Source organism: Aotus nancymaae, unplaced genomic scaffold, assembly GCF_030222135.1.
Source record: "Aotus nancymaae isolate 86718 unplaced genomic scaffold, 86718_ANA_hifiasm-v0.15.2.pri h1tg000010l, whole genome shotgun sequence".
Classification (NCBI taxonomy): domain Eukaryota; kingdom Metazoa; phylum Chordata; class Mammalia; order Primates; family Aotidae; genus Aotus; species Aotus nancymaae.
The window spans coordinates 58,610,404-58,626,680 of NW_026988421.1; the positions used below are offsets into that span (position 1 = coordinate 58,610,404).

At 36.3% G+C, this 16,277-nt stretch overlaps 1 protein-coding gene across 5 annotated transcripts in view; it reads right to left on the reverse strand.

Moving 5' to 3' along the window:
* Nucleotides 1–16,277, reverse strand: part of CTNNA3 (catenin alpha 3) — a 1,835,081-nt gene that overhangs the window by 864,809 nt on the left and 953,995 nt on the right. For all 5 annotated transcript variants that reach the window (XM_064374172.1, XM_064374173.1, XM_064374171.1 and 2 more), the window contains one exon: nucleotides 3,017–3,097. In XM_064374172.1, coding sequence (XP_064230242.1) covers nucleotides 3,017–3,097 — 81 coding nt within the window. The remainder of the gene's footprint in view (nucleotides 1–3,016; nucleotides 3,098–16,277) is intronic.

Sequence of the window (16,277 nt, forward strand, 5' to 3'; positions counted from 1 at the left end):
TCATTCCTCATGGAAGAAATCCAATCATCCTCTGAACCAAAGCTAACATGTTACTGAGTTACTGATAGAAAATCCACAGTTAAGAAAGGGGATAGGATGAATGGGCAGGAAAATGGGCTCTGCTTATTTTTTACTAAAATTTTTTTTAAAAGATAAAACCAGTTCTAAAGCAAACAATGAACATTAAATACTCCAAAGAAAAACACTTTAAAGGCAATGCTTTCTCTTTATTGTGAGAACTATATGTGAGATGCTTAAAACAACTGTTGGATAAACTTTGCAAGAATAAGAAGTGGAGATAATTTATGTGGCTGTTTTAATTAACTGTGATTTCTACCAAAAGTGTAAACATCAGGATGAAAAATAAAGTACTTGGGGGAGGATAAGTGAGGATAATGTAAAAGAATCATAGCAACTAACTTCATCGAAATGGAAGATCATGGAGGAGTTCAAAGATAGCTTCTAACAATTCCATCCATTCCTGTACACAAATACTTCTCCTACAAGAGACAGAGCTTCTGCCTGCTCCTATTGAACTAGGACAGGGTTTTTGACTGTCTTGACTTATAGAATATGAAGGAAATAGCTTTCTCTGACTTTGGAGCTAAGGCACTAAGAATGCCTGTCAGCTTCCCTCTCCCTTTTCTTAGCAACTTGAAACACCATGTAAAAAATCCAGGCTGGGCACGGTGGCTCACTCCTGTAATCCCAGCACTTTGGGAGGCCAACGTGGGTGGATCATGAGGTCAGGAGGTCGAGACCATCCTGACCAACATGGTGAAATCCCATCTCTACTAAAAATACCAAAAATTAACTGGGTGTGGTGGTGTGTGCCTGTAGTCCCAGCTACTCGGGAGGCTGAGGCAGGGGAATCATTTGAACTCAGGAGCCAGAGGTTGCAGTGAGCCGAGATCACATTATTGCACTCCAGCCTGGTGACAGAGTGAGACTCCATCTTTAAAAAAAAAGAAAAAGAAAAGAAAAGAAAGAAATTTAGGCTACCCTGCAAAAGATTGAAGGGTCTCTTTTAGGGTCCCTAAAACATTAGGCACTTTATGGAAAGAGGGAACAGGAAGAAGCATTGAGGTACCAAAAATCAAGTCCCAAATCTAGCCACAGTTGCCATTTGACTGCCACTATGTGAAAAACCACAAGTGAAAACAGTACAGAATATGGCCCTGCGGATACTCAGCCAACCCAAGGCATTGTGAGATACAAATATGGTTGCTATTGTTTGTGGTGGTTTGTTAAACACTAATAGAAACAATGGAGATGTTACCCAGTGAAACCATACGGAATGTTAATACCTTCAGAGCACAGCAGTTTTCTAACGATGGAAGTGTCGCCTTACTATAAAGGACAGTATCAGTAATCCCCAATGCTATTTCTATGTCTCACTGATGGTAGTGAGGTAGAAACACAAGTAGGATTGCAAGATAAAATACAAGATGCTCAGTTACATTTGAATTTCAGATGAACAGCTTTTTAAATATAAGTATGTACCATACAATATTTGGGACATAATTATACTAAACCATGTTTGTTGTTCATCTGAAATTCAAATTTAACTGGGTGCCTTGTGCTTTTATTTGCTAAATCTGGTAATTCCACACACAAGTAATTGCATTTTCTTGACTTTATTTAGAAAAATAATAATTCTAAAACCCTTGGAGGTATAAATGTAGATTAGCTCTTTATGTATAATGTTGTTGAAGACAATATAGAGGGAAGAGACATGAACGAGAGACACAATCGTTGATAGCTCATAGAAACAACTTTTCTGAGTCCTACGTGAAGCAGATGGGGTAGAAATCCTGAAGAAGACGGAGAATAGAGATCATTCCACAAAGCGGAAGGATGGCTCTAAGGATATAAATTTCTGTGTCCTGGTACCGGTCCTGACTCAGTGCCCCATCCTCATAGGCAGGCCACCTCACCATACTGGCCTGCTTTCTCATTTGCATCATAAGACAGGTTGTGCTAAGTTCCTTCTGACTCTTACCTTCCATGATTGTAAGTGTTAATGATAGAAACAGAATTCACATTAAAGCCATAAAGTTGAGAAACTGAGATTTTCACAGATGTGAAAATTATGTTTTTATGCAGCTATTATTAACTGGCTGGAGATCCCTATTTATTCCATTTCCAAGTCTCCTTCTGAATTAAAAGATTGTTCAGCCATTTTACTATATCTGGCCATTAAAATATAATAATATATTGCATTAAAAGCTTATAGTTGAATACTTTTTTGCCCCTTTTGATGAGTTAATGATGACCAAGTTAAAGTTGTGCATGAGAAAGAACCTTGGTTATTAAACAGAGAAAAGGAATGAAGAGCAAATGTCTTTGAAAATAGCTAAGTCTTCCTATTACTGGAGAAATGTTTAACTTGTGGCATAATACTAGACTTCTAAATTGTTTAATGAAGTTCTTTCTAATCCCGTGTTCCTGATGACCTAAGGTTAAAAAAAAAAAGCCTTAACTTATACTAAAACTAATTTTTGAAGTATTCTGAAAAAAGAAAATGGAAGGAGGATTTGATAGGGTCTCTGAATTACTTACTAGTTAAGCATTTGGATGTAAGCATTTAGATGATAAATTCTCATGTAATAGAATCAATTTATCAGCGTTCCCTAAAAACATGCTATGGGTCAGGAACTCATATGAATTTTAGTGATTCCTTCCAACCCTATTGCAAATTGTTAATTTCATCTTATAGGTTCAAAGAAGCTCAGAGAGATGAAATTTGTGCCCAAGATCTCATAACCAATGAGGACAGAACCAGGATTTGAATGTAATTCTGTCTGATAAGGCACACATTCTTTCTTCTACTTTATGTTGGCCACAAAAACATCTGAGGTATGAAGACATAAATATGGAAAGTATATATTTACTGTTCTCTTTCTCATTCTAAATTAATTTGAAAGGAACAAAACAAGAAGTAAATATGCCTGCAATGAATAACAGTTTCATTTGGCAAGTATGTTTCTGTCTCCATATCTCCCTCTTCCCTCACCTGTCTGCGAAGGTCCCTTGTCTTCTTACACATGTTGTCTAAAGCAACATTCAGGGTATTACTCCTTTCTTTTTTTCCAGTCTGCAAAAAAGAAAAAAGTGACATAAGCAATGGCATCAATTAATCTTTATCACTTAGAAATTTGCTTTCTGAATTTCCTGAAAATAACAGCTTGAAATTCAAGACTAGGTTTCAAAACTGCTGTATTATATATGATTCATGAGCATTTCACTTAAGACTAAGTAGGATAGTGATTAAAGCTCACATTATTTTCATCTTTAAGCTTCTGTAATATTTCTGATACAGAGATACAGAGTTACGTTGTATTCGGTGTGACAGTAGGCAAAACATTATCTTCATGAAACTCTGATCTTCATTTTTTACAAGTCAAATCTTAAATCACTAAGCATGCAATTAGCTTAAAAGCATTAGATGCCCAATTTGTCAACTTCTGTGGGAGTTTCTGAAGTCATTTCCATGGTGTATTGTGTAAGTTATGCAGAGCCATATTGGAGTTTTGCTAAACACTAAATAAAATATGCAGTGCAAATTCATACAATTTGCAAAAGTTGACCACGATTTTAGCTGACAATATTCCAAGAACAAATTGTTTTAAGTAAGAACTGGACGCTGTTTTTGGCTCTTTCAGATAATTTGTACAACACCTTTTTATTCTTTGAGCAGAACAGCTCTCTGTTATATCCTTAACCTAAATCTTTAGGCTATTAAGCACATAGAGAGTCACCTTGGTTGGTATTTTCTACATATTATTTTTGTGGGAGACAACTGGATTAAATCTAATCATACTTTTTTCAGTGATATCTCATATAAAAGAGATTGGAAAAAATCATTATGTGATTCACCTCTAAGAAAATTGCTGCTATTTAAATTAATAAACTGAAAAGGGCTCTTGAGAGGAGACCTTGAAAATCAGGAAGGCAATTTAAGCCGCTGATAACTGAAGGAGCTTACAGCACGAACTCCATGAAAAAGGACACTGAGGCCAAGTATAAACCACGAGGCAGCATGTTTGACCCTTTCCCCAAAGACTAAACTCATACATAAACCCATACTCTCCAGTAGACTCCTTAACAAGAAATTAAAACACTGTCTATACTCTGTCCTAACCTACTTTTTAGTCTTATGAACTGCCATAGCTTCTCAAGCACTCTCCTTTACAGTAGCAATATTCCTATACTTTCCTGTCTCTTTTCCTCAGTTCTTACATGTAATGTACCTTTGACTTCAGGGAGCACCTTCTAAAACAACACCTACTGAAGTCCTATCTATTCTTCACTGGTTTCCACGTGGAGTTCTTCCAACAACCTTGTTCAAAAGTAAACTCTCACCTTTCCTTGCACCAATAGCATTTTGAGCATTTTTTAATATACTCATTTTATTTATGTGTGTGTGCGTCACTCTTACGATACTGTTAGAATCTTGATATTAGCAAATATATCTTAAATTTTGTCAATTCCTGATAGTAACTTACACAGGACTTACTGAATAGAGTTGACTACTTTATAAATATAAATGAACAACTTAATTCAAAACACAACATAGTTTGATGAGAGGCCTACTATTTTCCAGAAAGATGTCATTCTAGAGACTCTGAAGGAGATTTTAGCATTTAGCTCTGAAGGCACAGCTAAAGTTCTCTATGAGGTGAAGTTGCTGGTATATACCTCAACCTCAGGTCAACCTATATTTTTCCAGCAGCAGTGTTATTGATATTTAAGGTGTGAAAAATAACCATCATTGGAGATCATTCTATACACTGCAAGATATTTGGCATTCATAAACCCAGGTCTGCTAAATTCCAACACCAAATCTGATGCACTGTGACAGCCATAAATTGGCATCACATATGTCCAGCCACCTACTATCGGGAGACAGAGTAGAAGGCCACTAGGTCTTTACCATGTTTTAGCTTCTTATAAAGAGAGTATGGAATGTGTACATGGTGGAAACAGTGTCTAGTGAAGAGAGAAGAAAAAGGAAACAGGAGAGATTTGGTTAGGTTATTTCTATGAGCACTAATAATATTCTGGATATCAGAGCAATGGCAACAATTTCGCAGATCAAAGTTGTGGTTACCTTCACAGCTCCTATCCAGCATTCTCTATGCTAGCAGTGAAGAATTATGAAGAGTCAACTCATGACTATACAGGACAACAGCATAAACAGATACACAATGAGCTATGAGACAGTTTCTAATTTTACCTAAAGAACCCAGCCCTTATTCTCTTGTTTCATGCAGTGTTTGCTCTTGGTTGTGTCGCTTTCCACTTCATGAGAGCAGAGATAATTAAAAAGGGGCAGAAGTGGGACAGACAAAGAGACCTCCTACACACGCACACACACGCGCACACACACACAATCAGGAATAATACGAGAGACTCCTGTTGTGTTGGCTGTAAAAACCCACTAGCTTCTGTGGTGTGATTCATCAGAACAACTAAAAGATGTCACCCTTCTCAGAGCTAGCAGCAGAAGCATACCAAACTTTAAATAAAGGATGACAGGAGGTGACAGCACACAGAGATTCAATAAGGACTACAAAAATTATTCCCTAATTTCTACCCAGAGCTTAACCCTAGTTTAAAATGTTTCACTGGGTCAAAGACATTTCGTTCTCTAGGTAATAATAAACAGTCCCTATCATGACAGGAAGTTTAAAGGTCTCCCTTCTTGCTTTTTTCTCACCTGATGCCTTATCCCCAACCACAATCACCTTTCTTCTTTTTCACCTCTGGCTTTTTATTGGATCCTTGCTCTATTTATCTAGATTTATTTGGCTTCAGTCAAGCCACTTTATACCTCTTTATTCCTTTTGCATAGCATAAAAATAAATAAGGCAAGGAGAACTAGCCCTATCCAGCTTAAAGGCTCTCATTTCTTCTTTTTTCAAAGCCTTAACAAATCATCAAGCAATGAGCTAGGACTAAAGGTGAATTCTGTGTTCTGAGACAAGAGATGGAAAGGGCAGGATATTAAAACACAACCGCAGATAACAGTCAGAACCTGCCTATATCCCAAGAGCTCAGAAAGGAGACTGCTCCTTAAAGTGATCCTTGAAAGGAGCCATCATTAAGTCAGCAAATCCCTGCTAATGGAAAAGGGACCACTTACAGTGGAGTGTCAGGCAGAGAGACCTGAGAACACATGGCAAAGGTCAGCACTGTATAGAGAAAGCAATCACATTCTTCCGTAAACAAACTGCCAAGAAAGACTTTATTGAAAAAAAAGAAAAAACAATTCTGGGTTGCGTACGGTGGCTCACACCTGTAATCCCAGAACTTTGGGAGGCATAGTGTGTGGATCACCTGAGGTCAGGAGTTCAAGGCCAGCCTGACCAACATGTGAAACCTCGTCTCTACTAAAAATATAAAACAATTAGCCAGGCACAGTGGCAGGCACCTGTAATCCCAGCTACTCAAAAGGCGAAGGCAGAATCACTTGAACCCGGGAGGCAGAGGTTGCAGTGAGCCGAGATTGTGCCATTGCATGCCAGCCTGGGCAACAAGAATGAAACTCTGTCTCAGAAAAAAAAAAAAAATCTGAGAATGAATTTCATTCAATGGAATTGTATTAAAATTATTACCTGTTATAAATACTGTCCCAATGTGATCCAGGCTAATTATACTTGTATAATCTTAACTAGGAGTCTCTCCATCAATTGTACCTCATCATTGATCTCACATAACCCACAATCAATTGCACTGTCTCTTGTGGTTCCCTTAAAGCTGCCCACACATTTGGAGAAAGTTTCTCAAATTATCTTAATCTGAGTGTTTCTAATCATCTGTTTTCTGTTAAGACTCTGCAAGGAAGAACTTCTTAACACTGTGTTGTCCAATATAGAAAATACAGTGTTACATGTGGTAATTTAAATTTAATGTAAATTAATTAAAATTAAATGACATTAAAAATTTAGTTCCTTAATTCCTTAATTTAAATTTTAAATGTGCCTAGTGGCTATTGTATTGTACTACACAGTCATAGCACATTTCCGTCATTACAGAAAGATCTATCAGACAGTGTTGTTCTAAAACATACATTTCTTTGTTTATTCAAATGTCTAATGAGTTTCTACTTTTATGCTAGTCATCTTTTAATTAGATAAAAATAAAATAACTGACCAACGTGGTGAAACTCTAGCTCTACTAAAAATACAAAAATTAGCTGGACTTGGTGGTGCATGCCTGTAATCCCAGCTACTCGGGAGGCTGAGGCAGGAGAATTACTTGAACCCGGAAGGCAGAGGTTGCAGTGAGCCGAGATCATGCCACTGCACTCCAGCCTGGGCCACAGAGCAAGACTGCATCTCGAAAAAATAAATAAAATAAAATAAAATAAAATAAAATAAAATAGTAAATAAGAAATAGACAACCAAAAAATCACAACCCTGAAGAGGCTTAATCCCTAGTGGAGAAATATGAGGTCAAATTATGTCCCTTCTTTGCTCTAAAAGCCTTCACTCTATCCCTACTGATGAAATTAAGAACAAAGTCTTGATCACTGTGTTCAAAGCCTCATATAATCTACTTCCATATTTACTTGTCAACCACTAGTGAGACATCTTAATAGGTCTTTTGTATTCTCTGCAGTATGATTACAACTCAAGAACTCTGCTTGTATAAATACCTCTCTTCTCACTTCCTGTCTCCTACTTTTCTGGTTATGGATCTCTTTTTATCTTTCTTTCTTTCTTTCTTTCTTTCTTTTTTGAGACAGAGTCTTGCTCTGTTGCCCAGGCTAGAGTACAGTGGTGCCATCTCGGCTCACTGCAACCTCTGCCTCCTGGGTTCAAGTGATTCTCCTGCCTTAACCTCCCTGGGATTACAGGTGCCCACCACCACACCTGGCTAATTTTTTTTTTTTGTACTGTTAGTATTTAGTAGAGATGGGGTTTCACCATGTTGGCCAGGCTGGTCTTGAACTCCTGACCTCAGGTGATCCACCTGCCTTGGTCTCCCAAAATGCTGGGATTACAGGCATGAACCACTGTTCCTGGCCTGGTTATGGACCTCTTTCAAGGTATAACTCAATTACTAAATTTTACATAGAGCCTTTGTTGATCGTCTTATTTGTAATTAATGACTCTCTTCCATTATACTTTCTTATAGTTCTTATACATCTTTTATAACACTTGGTTTAATAAATAGTTCAACATAGTCAACAAATCTTTATTATCTACTGTATGTCAGACACCATACAAGGAACTAGTGATATATTGGATCAAGTACTGCCTTTCAGGTGCACAAATCTAATGATAGACACAAACACAGTAGTTTATGGAGGTACCTAGGGTAACACATGGATTGATGAGAGCAGCACTCTCATTAATGATTAAGGGAAGATTCTTGAGTAGGTCAAAATTGAGTATTAAAGGATATATAAAAGTCAGCCAGGTGAAGAGAAGAGAAAAAACTTATCGGGGGCAGGGATAGCGTGAGCAAAGGTAAAGGTCCTTAAAGATTATTTGGTATTGGTAAAAGTACCAGGGGAGGTCTGATCCTGGAGGTCTTTACTTTGCCAAGAAATGAGGTTAACCCTATACACAACTGAGAGTCATAGAAGTAAGCAAATGAATGATAGAATCAGACCATTATATCAAACTGGCTGGAGACTGTACACTGGATCGGAGGAGATGACGAACAGAAATAGAAGTGTTAAATGGTCAGGGTAATAATCCATAGAGAGATGAACAGTGTTGAAACCAATGCAGTGGCAGTCAAGATAAAGAAAAACAACAGACTTAAGGACTCTATGAGTAATCTGGGTTGGTGGACGACTGGCAGATGCTGGCAGGTGACGGAAAGAGAACAATCCTGGTTTCCAGCAGTAACAACTGGCTAGATTATAGAGCTGTGAACTGAAATGGTCATTTCAAGGAGAAAGCCAGGTCAACACAAGGATGACGATTTCAGTCTGAGAATTGCAGAAGGGCTCATAAACAGCTCACTTCATTAGTATTTGTCCTATGCTTAATAACTTAACTGCATGCATCTTTCTCACTAGACTGTATGATCCTTGAAATAGAAAAACCTCTTACATACATTTGGTCCATCAGAGCATCTAGCACAGTGCTTTGCACATAGTAGGGGCTCAACAGTTATTTGTTAAATAAATAGAGAAATGGAAGACCAGATAAGGTTTTGGCAAATCCCATTACGTTTCTGGGCCTTAATATCCGAACTCATAAAATGAATGTTTGCCCCAAATTGTTTCTATATTCCTTTCTAACTTTAAAATTCTATGAAAGGGCCATGTTCTCTAAAAAGAAGAATTATAGAATAATATGTTACTTTTATTGCACAATATCTTGCATAAACAGCCATTGAAAATATGTCAAAACATGTGTGTACGAAGCTGAAAATAAAAGGAGGCATTTGAAATAGGCAGGCCGTGATGCTCACCCCAGTAAACTATGAAGGCTCAAACACTAAGAGATGAGATTTAAAGCAAATAAAAATTTATCTAATTCATAGTCAAAGTAAAATCAGTGCAGAGGAGCCCTGTATGAAATTTAAACGGCAGGAAATTTTTGTTGTTGTTGTTATGTTTTGTTTTTGTTTTGTAAATGTGTGCCATTTTATTCAACCTTTTAAAATGATGCATTTTCCTTTAAATGGGAAATCTTTATTTCATGGTAAAGATGAAATATGATACCCTTAAACTTAGTTCTTCTCTAAAGAAATCTCTCGAAAAATATTTTATGCTTAACACAGCACAGGCACAGATTCTAGTCTAGATTTTTCAGGCATGAAAGACACACAAACAGACAAGCGTAAGAAAAATGAAATCTCTCCTTCTAGAGTACCACTGTATTGAATGGTATGTCAGGAAGACACCTGATGGGGCATGCTAAATGATCTTTTAAAAATAAGGTCTGCAATGTGAAAATAAAACTCAAACAAGCCAAAAATTAACTCTGAGTTTCGAAATGAGGTTTTTAAAAATTAACCATATGAGTAGAACGATTTAGCTAACAGAGGCACTAGGATGAAGGCTACAAATGCTGAGCTTTTGTATTGTTTTGGAAAGTAACATGCCACGCTCATGTAGGTGCCTGCTGGACTAGGTCTGGAAGTCAGTGAGGGGGAAACAACATTTTGTCAAATGTCTACCACGTATAATAAGTGCTTTACAGGTATTGTCTCAACTACCGTTCACAATAACTCTACACGTGTTTGTATGAAGTTCAGTAAATTTAAGTATCTTGCCTCAGGAGGGCACACACTAAGTTGTGAGTTAGGTAGACCTGAGTCCCATCTCAGACTTCAGCCACCATAGCATGACAACTTGAAGGCACTGTAACTTAAACTCAGTATATGTATCATGTAAGCTTTATAAAATTATTTCTAAAATATAATGAGCAGAATGTAAGTTTGTGGAGCCAGTTGAAATTGTGTTTGAATCAGCTCCATCACTTGACAGCTTTAAGTCTTTGAACAAGTGACTTAATCCTCAAAGTCTTAGCTTCTTTGCCTATAAAATGGAGATAATATAAAAACTATATTACAAAGTTATTGTAAGGAATAAAAGGATAAAGAATATACAAGGTCTGGCAAATAGTGAGGGCTCAAGAAATGTTAGCAGTTATTATTAGACATATCATTGGTGTTACCAATGTCACACTTGGGTTTCTTGAACTAAACCAACTGGCTGATTTCCCTGTGCTTTTTCAAACACCAACCTTGTCCTGGAATGCCCTTGTCGCTTCTTGTTCAACAGGAAAATTCTTAATTCATAATCTGAGACTCAGCTCAATTGCCTCATTCTCTATGACCTTTTCTGACTCTCCTCAACTTCACTATAAAAGCTAAAAATTACTTTTTGTTTTCTTTATTAATCTCTTTATATATTTCTACTATATCTATGAGACTTTTTGTTATCATTTGTTTATACTCTGCCTCATCTTTTGCATTGACAACTTTTAAATCTGTAATTTGTATCTTCTATAATACCTGAAACTTAACTAATGGATGTGGATAAAATGAATATATGAAGAATAGTTAACCATACTTATAAGTAATATTCAAGCTATATTATTAATAAATTCAGTGTTATTTTTAACAAAAATAATATCCATCCTATTAGTTATCAAATATTTATTAAATCAGTGTTTTTATTCAAAGACTTTTATTATTACCTATAAGTGGTATAATATAAACTTAGTATGAGTTTAAAAATCTAACCTGGGGATCAGAAAATGGGGGTTTTTAAATAAGCAATCTTGTTGGCCTTAACTAGGATGAATCACCTCTCTTGTCCTTGGTCTCAAATGTCCTTAGCATGTATAAAAGGAAGCCATTGCACTAAATCATCTTAAGTGTCCCTCTGAACTCTAATAGAGTGTGGCGTTAGAATTCTTTGTTGGTATATAGTCTAGCAAGCAGCTAATCGAGTACTGAGAACACAACACTCCAGCTTGTTGCCTGTGTTCTCAGACAGACACGCTCATGCCAGAATACAGAATTTCAAGTGATATTCACCAAACATGAAATAAATATTCATGGATTTGCACTACAGAAAGAAAATCAAATCATTTTTCTGGAGATGTTACTCACAGAGATCAGTATAAACTATAACTTTCTCTTTTAAAGGTGTTTCGATGAAGAATCAACCATACAAATATGTAAGTGCAGATGAAAAGATCCATCCCTGCAACCAATAGGTAACTTTGAAAGAGACTGAAAGAGTCAGGAGTAACCCAACACTTTGTTTTCTAAAATCACTGGCTCTTTTAATATTGTTATTTCAAGGTATTATATTTTGTGACAATTTGCCTCAATCCCTGCCTCCCATTTTTCCTCTCTTCCTGTTAGAAGTCTCATCCTCTACTCAAGACTACCAAACTGTGGAATCAACGTTGTTCTTAATCTAGAGAAATTTAAGATATGGAGTCTATTAATTTGAGTGATTCAGCATTAAATTAAACTTGCTATAACCTCTGCTCCAGTGAGTTTCAGATCTTGCTAGCTCCTAGGTTAATAGCTGTCCTTATAAATCATACTATGGCTACTATTAAATGAAGGGAATACATTCAAAATTGAAAGATTTTGCATAGGTTTAGGGCAGGATCAAAATATATTATATATTTTAATAGTTCCTAAGTACTACAGGACTCATGTAATAAAAATACAACAAGAGAGATAATCAAGGTATTTATCCATAGAACTGCCTTTTGTCTAAGAGTTTTTATTTTTATTTATTTATTTATTTATTATTTTTATTTTTTGAGACATTATCTCGCTCTGTCACCCAGGCTAGAGTGCAGTGGCATGATCTCAGCTCACTGCAACCTCTGCCTCCCGGAGTCAAGCGATTCTCCTTCCTTGGCCTCCCAAGTAGCTGGGATTACAGGCGAATGCCACCACACCCGGCTAAATTATTGGTATTTTTAGTAGAGATGGGGTTTCACCATGTTGGCCAGGCTGGTCTTGAACTCCTGACCTCGTGATCCAGCCTCCCAAAGTGTGGAAATTACAGACATGAGCCACAGCACCCAACTGTGTTTTTATTTTTTATGTTGAAGTTTTTGTCATTTTTCTGTGGAATTATGGTGTTGTTTACTGGTAATGTCTAATAGTTTTATTTGCTATAATGAATTAATGGAAAAACTTCTGTCAGTCTCATAAGTGTGTTATGTGTGTGTTCATGTGTATGTATTCTCGTTGTTTTTAATGTGTTTAAATCAATATGTAAAATAAGAAATCTGCCTAATCTTGCAACCAAAATTGATTGAATCAGCCACTGTTGGTGTGTAAACAGATCTTTCAAATTTCTGTGCTTTTGAAACTGAACTTCTTTTTCAGCTTGTCAGAACATTTTATATCAATGGCATTGCTTTTAAAATAACATTTATGTTAAACTGCTATTAAAAGTTGGTATAATAGTGGAATCAGAAAGAGATGCTTCAAATCTTGGTTCTAAGACTTATTAACAAGGTGACCACAGGCTAGTTATATAAGGTATGCTACATTTTCTTCATTTATAGGATAAGGTTGATAATACTTGTTTTTCAGGTTGTTATGAGAATTAAATGAGGTAATTTACCTGTAGCATATAGAGCAGTATCTGATATTTAATAAATTATACCTATTATTAGCAATAAAAGTAATTGTAAGATAATTGAGGATAGAGAACACTAACTATTTTATTCATTGCTATATTTCCAATAGTATTTGGACATAATAGGTGCTCAATATTTAATCTGAATGAATTTTTAAAGAATCTTTGAATGAATGAATGAACATATGAAACATGAACAGATTTCTTTGAGGAGGGTTTGCTTATGATCATCAGAAAGATTATAGATTCTTATTACACATAATATTGAGACCGTGAATACAGTATACTCTTTAAGACAGTCAATATAGAGGAAATATAGATATCTAGGCCAAAGTTCACAAATCCTCCAATATCAATTAATTATTAAGTTGCACATTATGTCTTTACTGATATTTTAATTCCAAAACTTTTTTACTGAGTCACCATCAGAGGATCTGGAATGAGATCTGGCTCATTCTAGAAATCCTTTTGATTTTGTGATGCCTGACCCAGCAGCCAGTTTTAGAAAAGTGCCTACCCCTGAAGAAAACAGCTGTGATGCTAATATAAAAGCGTCTGTAAGAAACTGGAGAAATGCAGTATTTTATACTGTCAATTATACTGTGAGCTCCTATGGCAAAGACTTTGTCTATAATGTTCAAAACCACTACCAAGTCTAATAAGCAATGATATAGCATAATACACATAGACCAAATAAATTATTTTCCCTCTTTTAAATGAATCATTTTTTCCTGGCATTTTTTTCTGTCTCTACAATGTTTTTGTAGGTAGACAATCAGAACACCACTGATCTTGTAAAAATTTTATTTTCTGCCGCTCTTCTAGTTTCTTAAGTCTAATTCCTACTCTGCTTCCTAAGCCAGCTTTTCATAGTTTAATAATACTCCGTATGTCAAACTTCAGACAACAGCGGGCCTTATGGAGTTTGAATAATAGACTGTCAAACAAAGTATTTCCATAGTCTGGACATATGAAACTCAAAACAGGTAGACTTCCACAATCCTGGTTATTGTTTTTGCATTCACAGTGAACTGTAATCTGTGTCTTGCAGACACATTTATTTTTAACACCATAAAATAAGAATACAATGGATGTATTCTTTGCTGATTAACATAAATATTTTCTATCATTTCTTTCCTCAATTAGCAGTTTCAATGTTCATAACTTGAAGCGTTTCATATTCTAAAGCATGTAAGAAAGTTAAAGTCTCCGCTTTAAAGAAACTTGGCATATAAAAATTTTTCCTTCGAGATAAATTAGTAAGTATGCATAAAATTAGTAAGATACATAATATATTCTTTTATAGCAAGTCCTCTTAGCCTACTGCAAACATTATTTGTTATAACAGTTGATTTGTGCAGACATCTTAAATTTTTAAAAATCTCATAAACAGGGTCTAACTTACATACAGTCAGAGGAAATACAGATCTACATAGTATAACGTGAGAGGCACCAATGGCATCTACTCAAAGATATTCTCTTCCTTTTTTTTTCCACTGCCAGATTCTAATATTTGAAAATCTCCCTCAAATATTTGAAAATTTCCATTTCTATTTCATTGAAAAATGTTAGCTTTAACTAAAGAAACAAGATACACATAGGGCATTCCTCACTTATTTGCCAGACCAAGATAATGATTTTCAAAAGAAATAATCAAAAACCAAAAACCACTACTTGGCTCTGAGTAAAACCTCGCATCCATAATAAAGGTATAAAGGTCAAAATATGTGGAGATTAGGGAAGGTTTATTGGAGAGGATTTATATGAAGAATCTGGAATTCCCATTCTCCTTCCTATTTCCTCACTCCATAGCCTAGTAGGAGAGACTTAAATGGAACATTTAAAAGCAGAGTCCCTAGCAGGTGAGGTTCAGTGGGCAACTGTGAACTCTCTCCCAAGAAATGTAACCAGTGAAAGGAGATTGGCTACTGGCTGATGAATAAGCAGAAGAAAGAGTGAATGAATTCCAATATTTAGGCATTTTTTGTGGTCCAGATAGGGCCTTATGCTAAAGAGAGCTGGCCTGGGGTCATCTTGTTTTTGTTTGTTTGTTTGCTTAAGACTATTGCCTAGATCAGTAAATATAGAAAAGCTACAAGGAGTCATAGAAAAATCTGGATTTCATAAATAAGCCGTCAACTGCAGAAGAAGATATCACTCACATTAAGTGAACTGCATGCAGGTCAGATGCAGACCTCCAAGGAACCCTCAGAATCACCTATGATATCAACTTGACTGGGTTAAAAGATACCTAGATAACTCATTAAAAAAAAAATAACAGCATTATTTCTGTGTATGCCTGTGTAGGTGTTTTCAGAATAAATTAGCATTTGGATAAGTATATCCCATAAAGAATAAAGTGCCCTCACCAAGGTGGACAGGCATCATCTAATCTGTTGAGAACTTAGAGAGAACCAAAAGGCAGAGTAAGAACAATTTTGCTCTCTCTTCTCCAGCAGGGACATGTTTCCTCTCCAGCCCTCAGAGCTCTCCAGGTTCTCAGGCTTTTGACATCAGGACTTATGCCAGCACCCTCCCTCAACCCCCAACCTAGTCTCAAGCCTTTGGCCTTGAACTAGGAGTTACTCCATTGGCTCCCCTGGTTCTCAAGCCCTCAGATGGGGACTGAATTACACCAATGGCTTCCAGAGTTCTCCAGCTTGCAGAAAGCAGATCATGATATGTCCTCACCTTTATAATCACATAAGCCATTCCCATAATAAATCTCCTCTTACATATTTATATATGTAGCTTACCGGTTCCGTTTCTCTGGATTTTCTTGGCTAATACTTTGCTTGGGCCAAATTTTTTTCATTTGCCGCTCTAGATCCACTCACCTCCTTTATTTATTATATACATATATATTATATATATATACACACACATATATATAATGTATATATTATTGCACTTTAGGTTCTAGGGTACATGTGCAAAATATGTAGGATTGTTGCATAGGTACATACATGGCAATGTGGTTTGCTGCCTCCATCCCTGTCACTTATATCTGGCATTTCTCCCCATATTATCCCTCCCTAACCTCCCTACCCCTCGCTCTCCCTCCACTATTCCCCGACAACAGACCCCAGTGTGTGATGCTTCCCTTCCTGTGTCCATGTGTTCTCATTGTTCAACACCTGCCTATGAATGAGAACATGTGATGTTTGATTTTCTGTTCTTG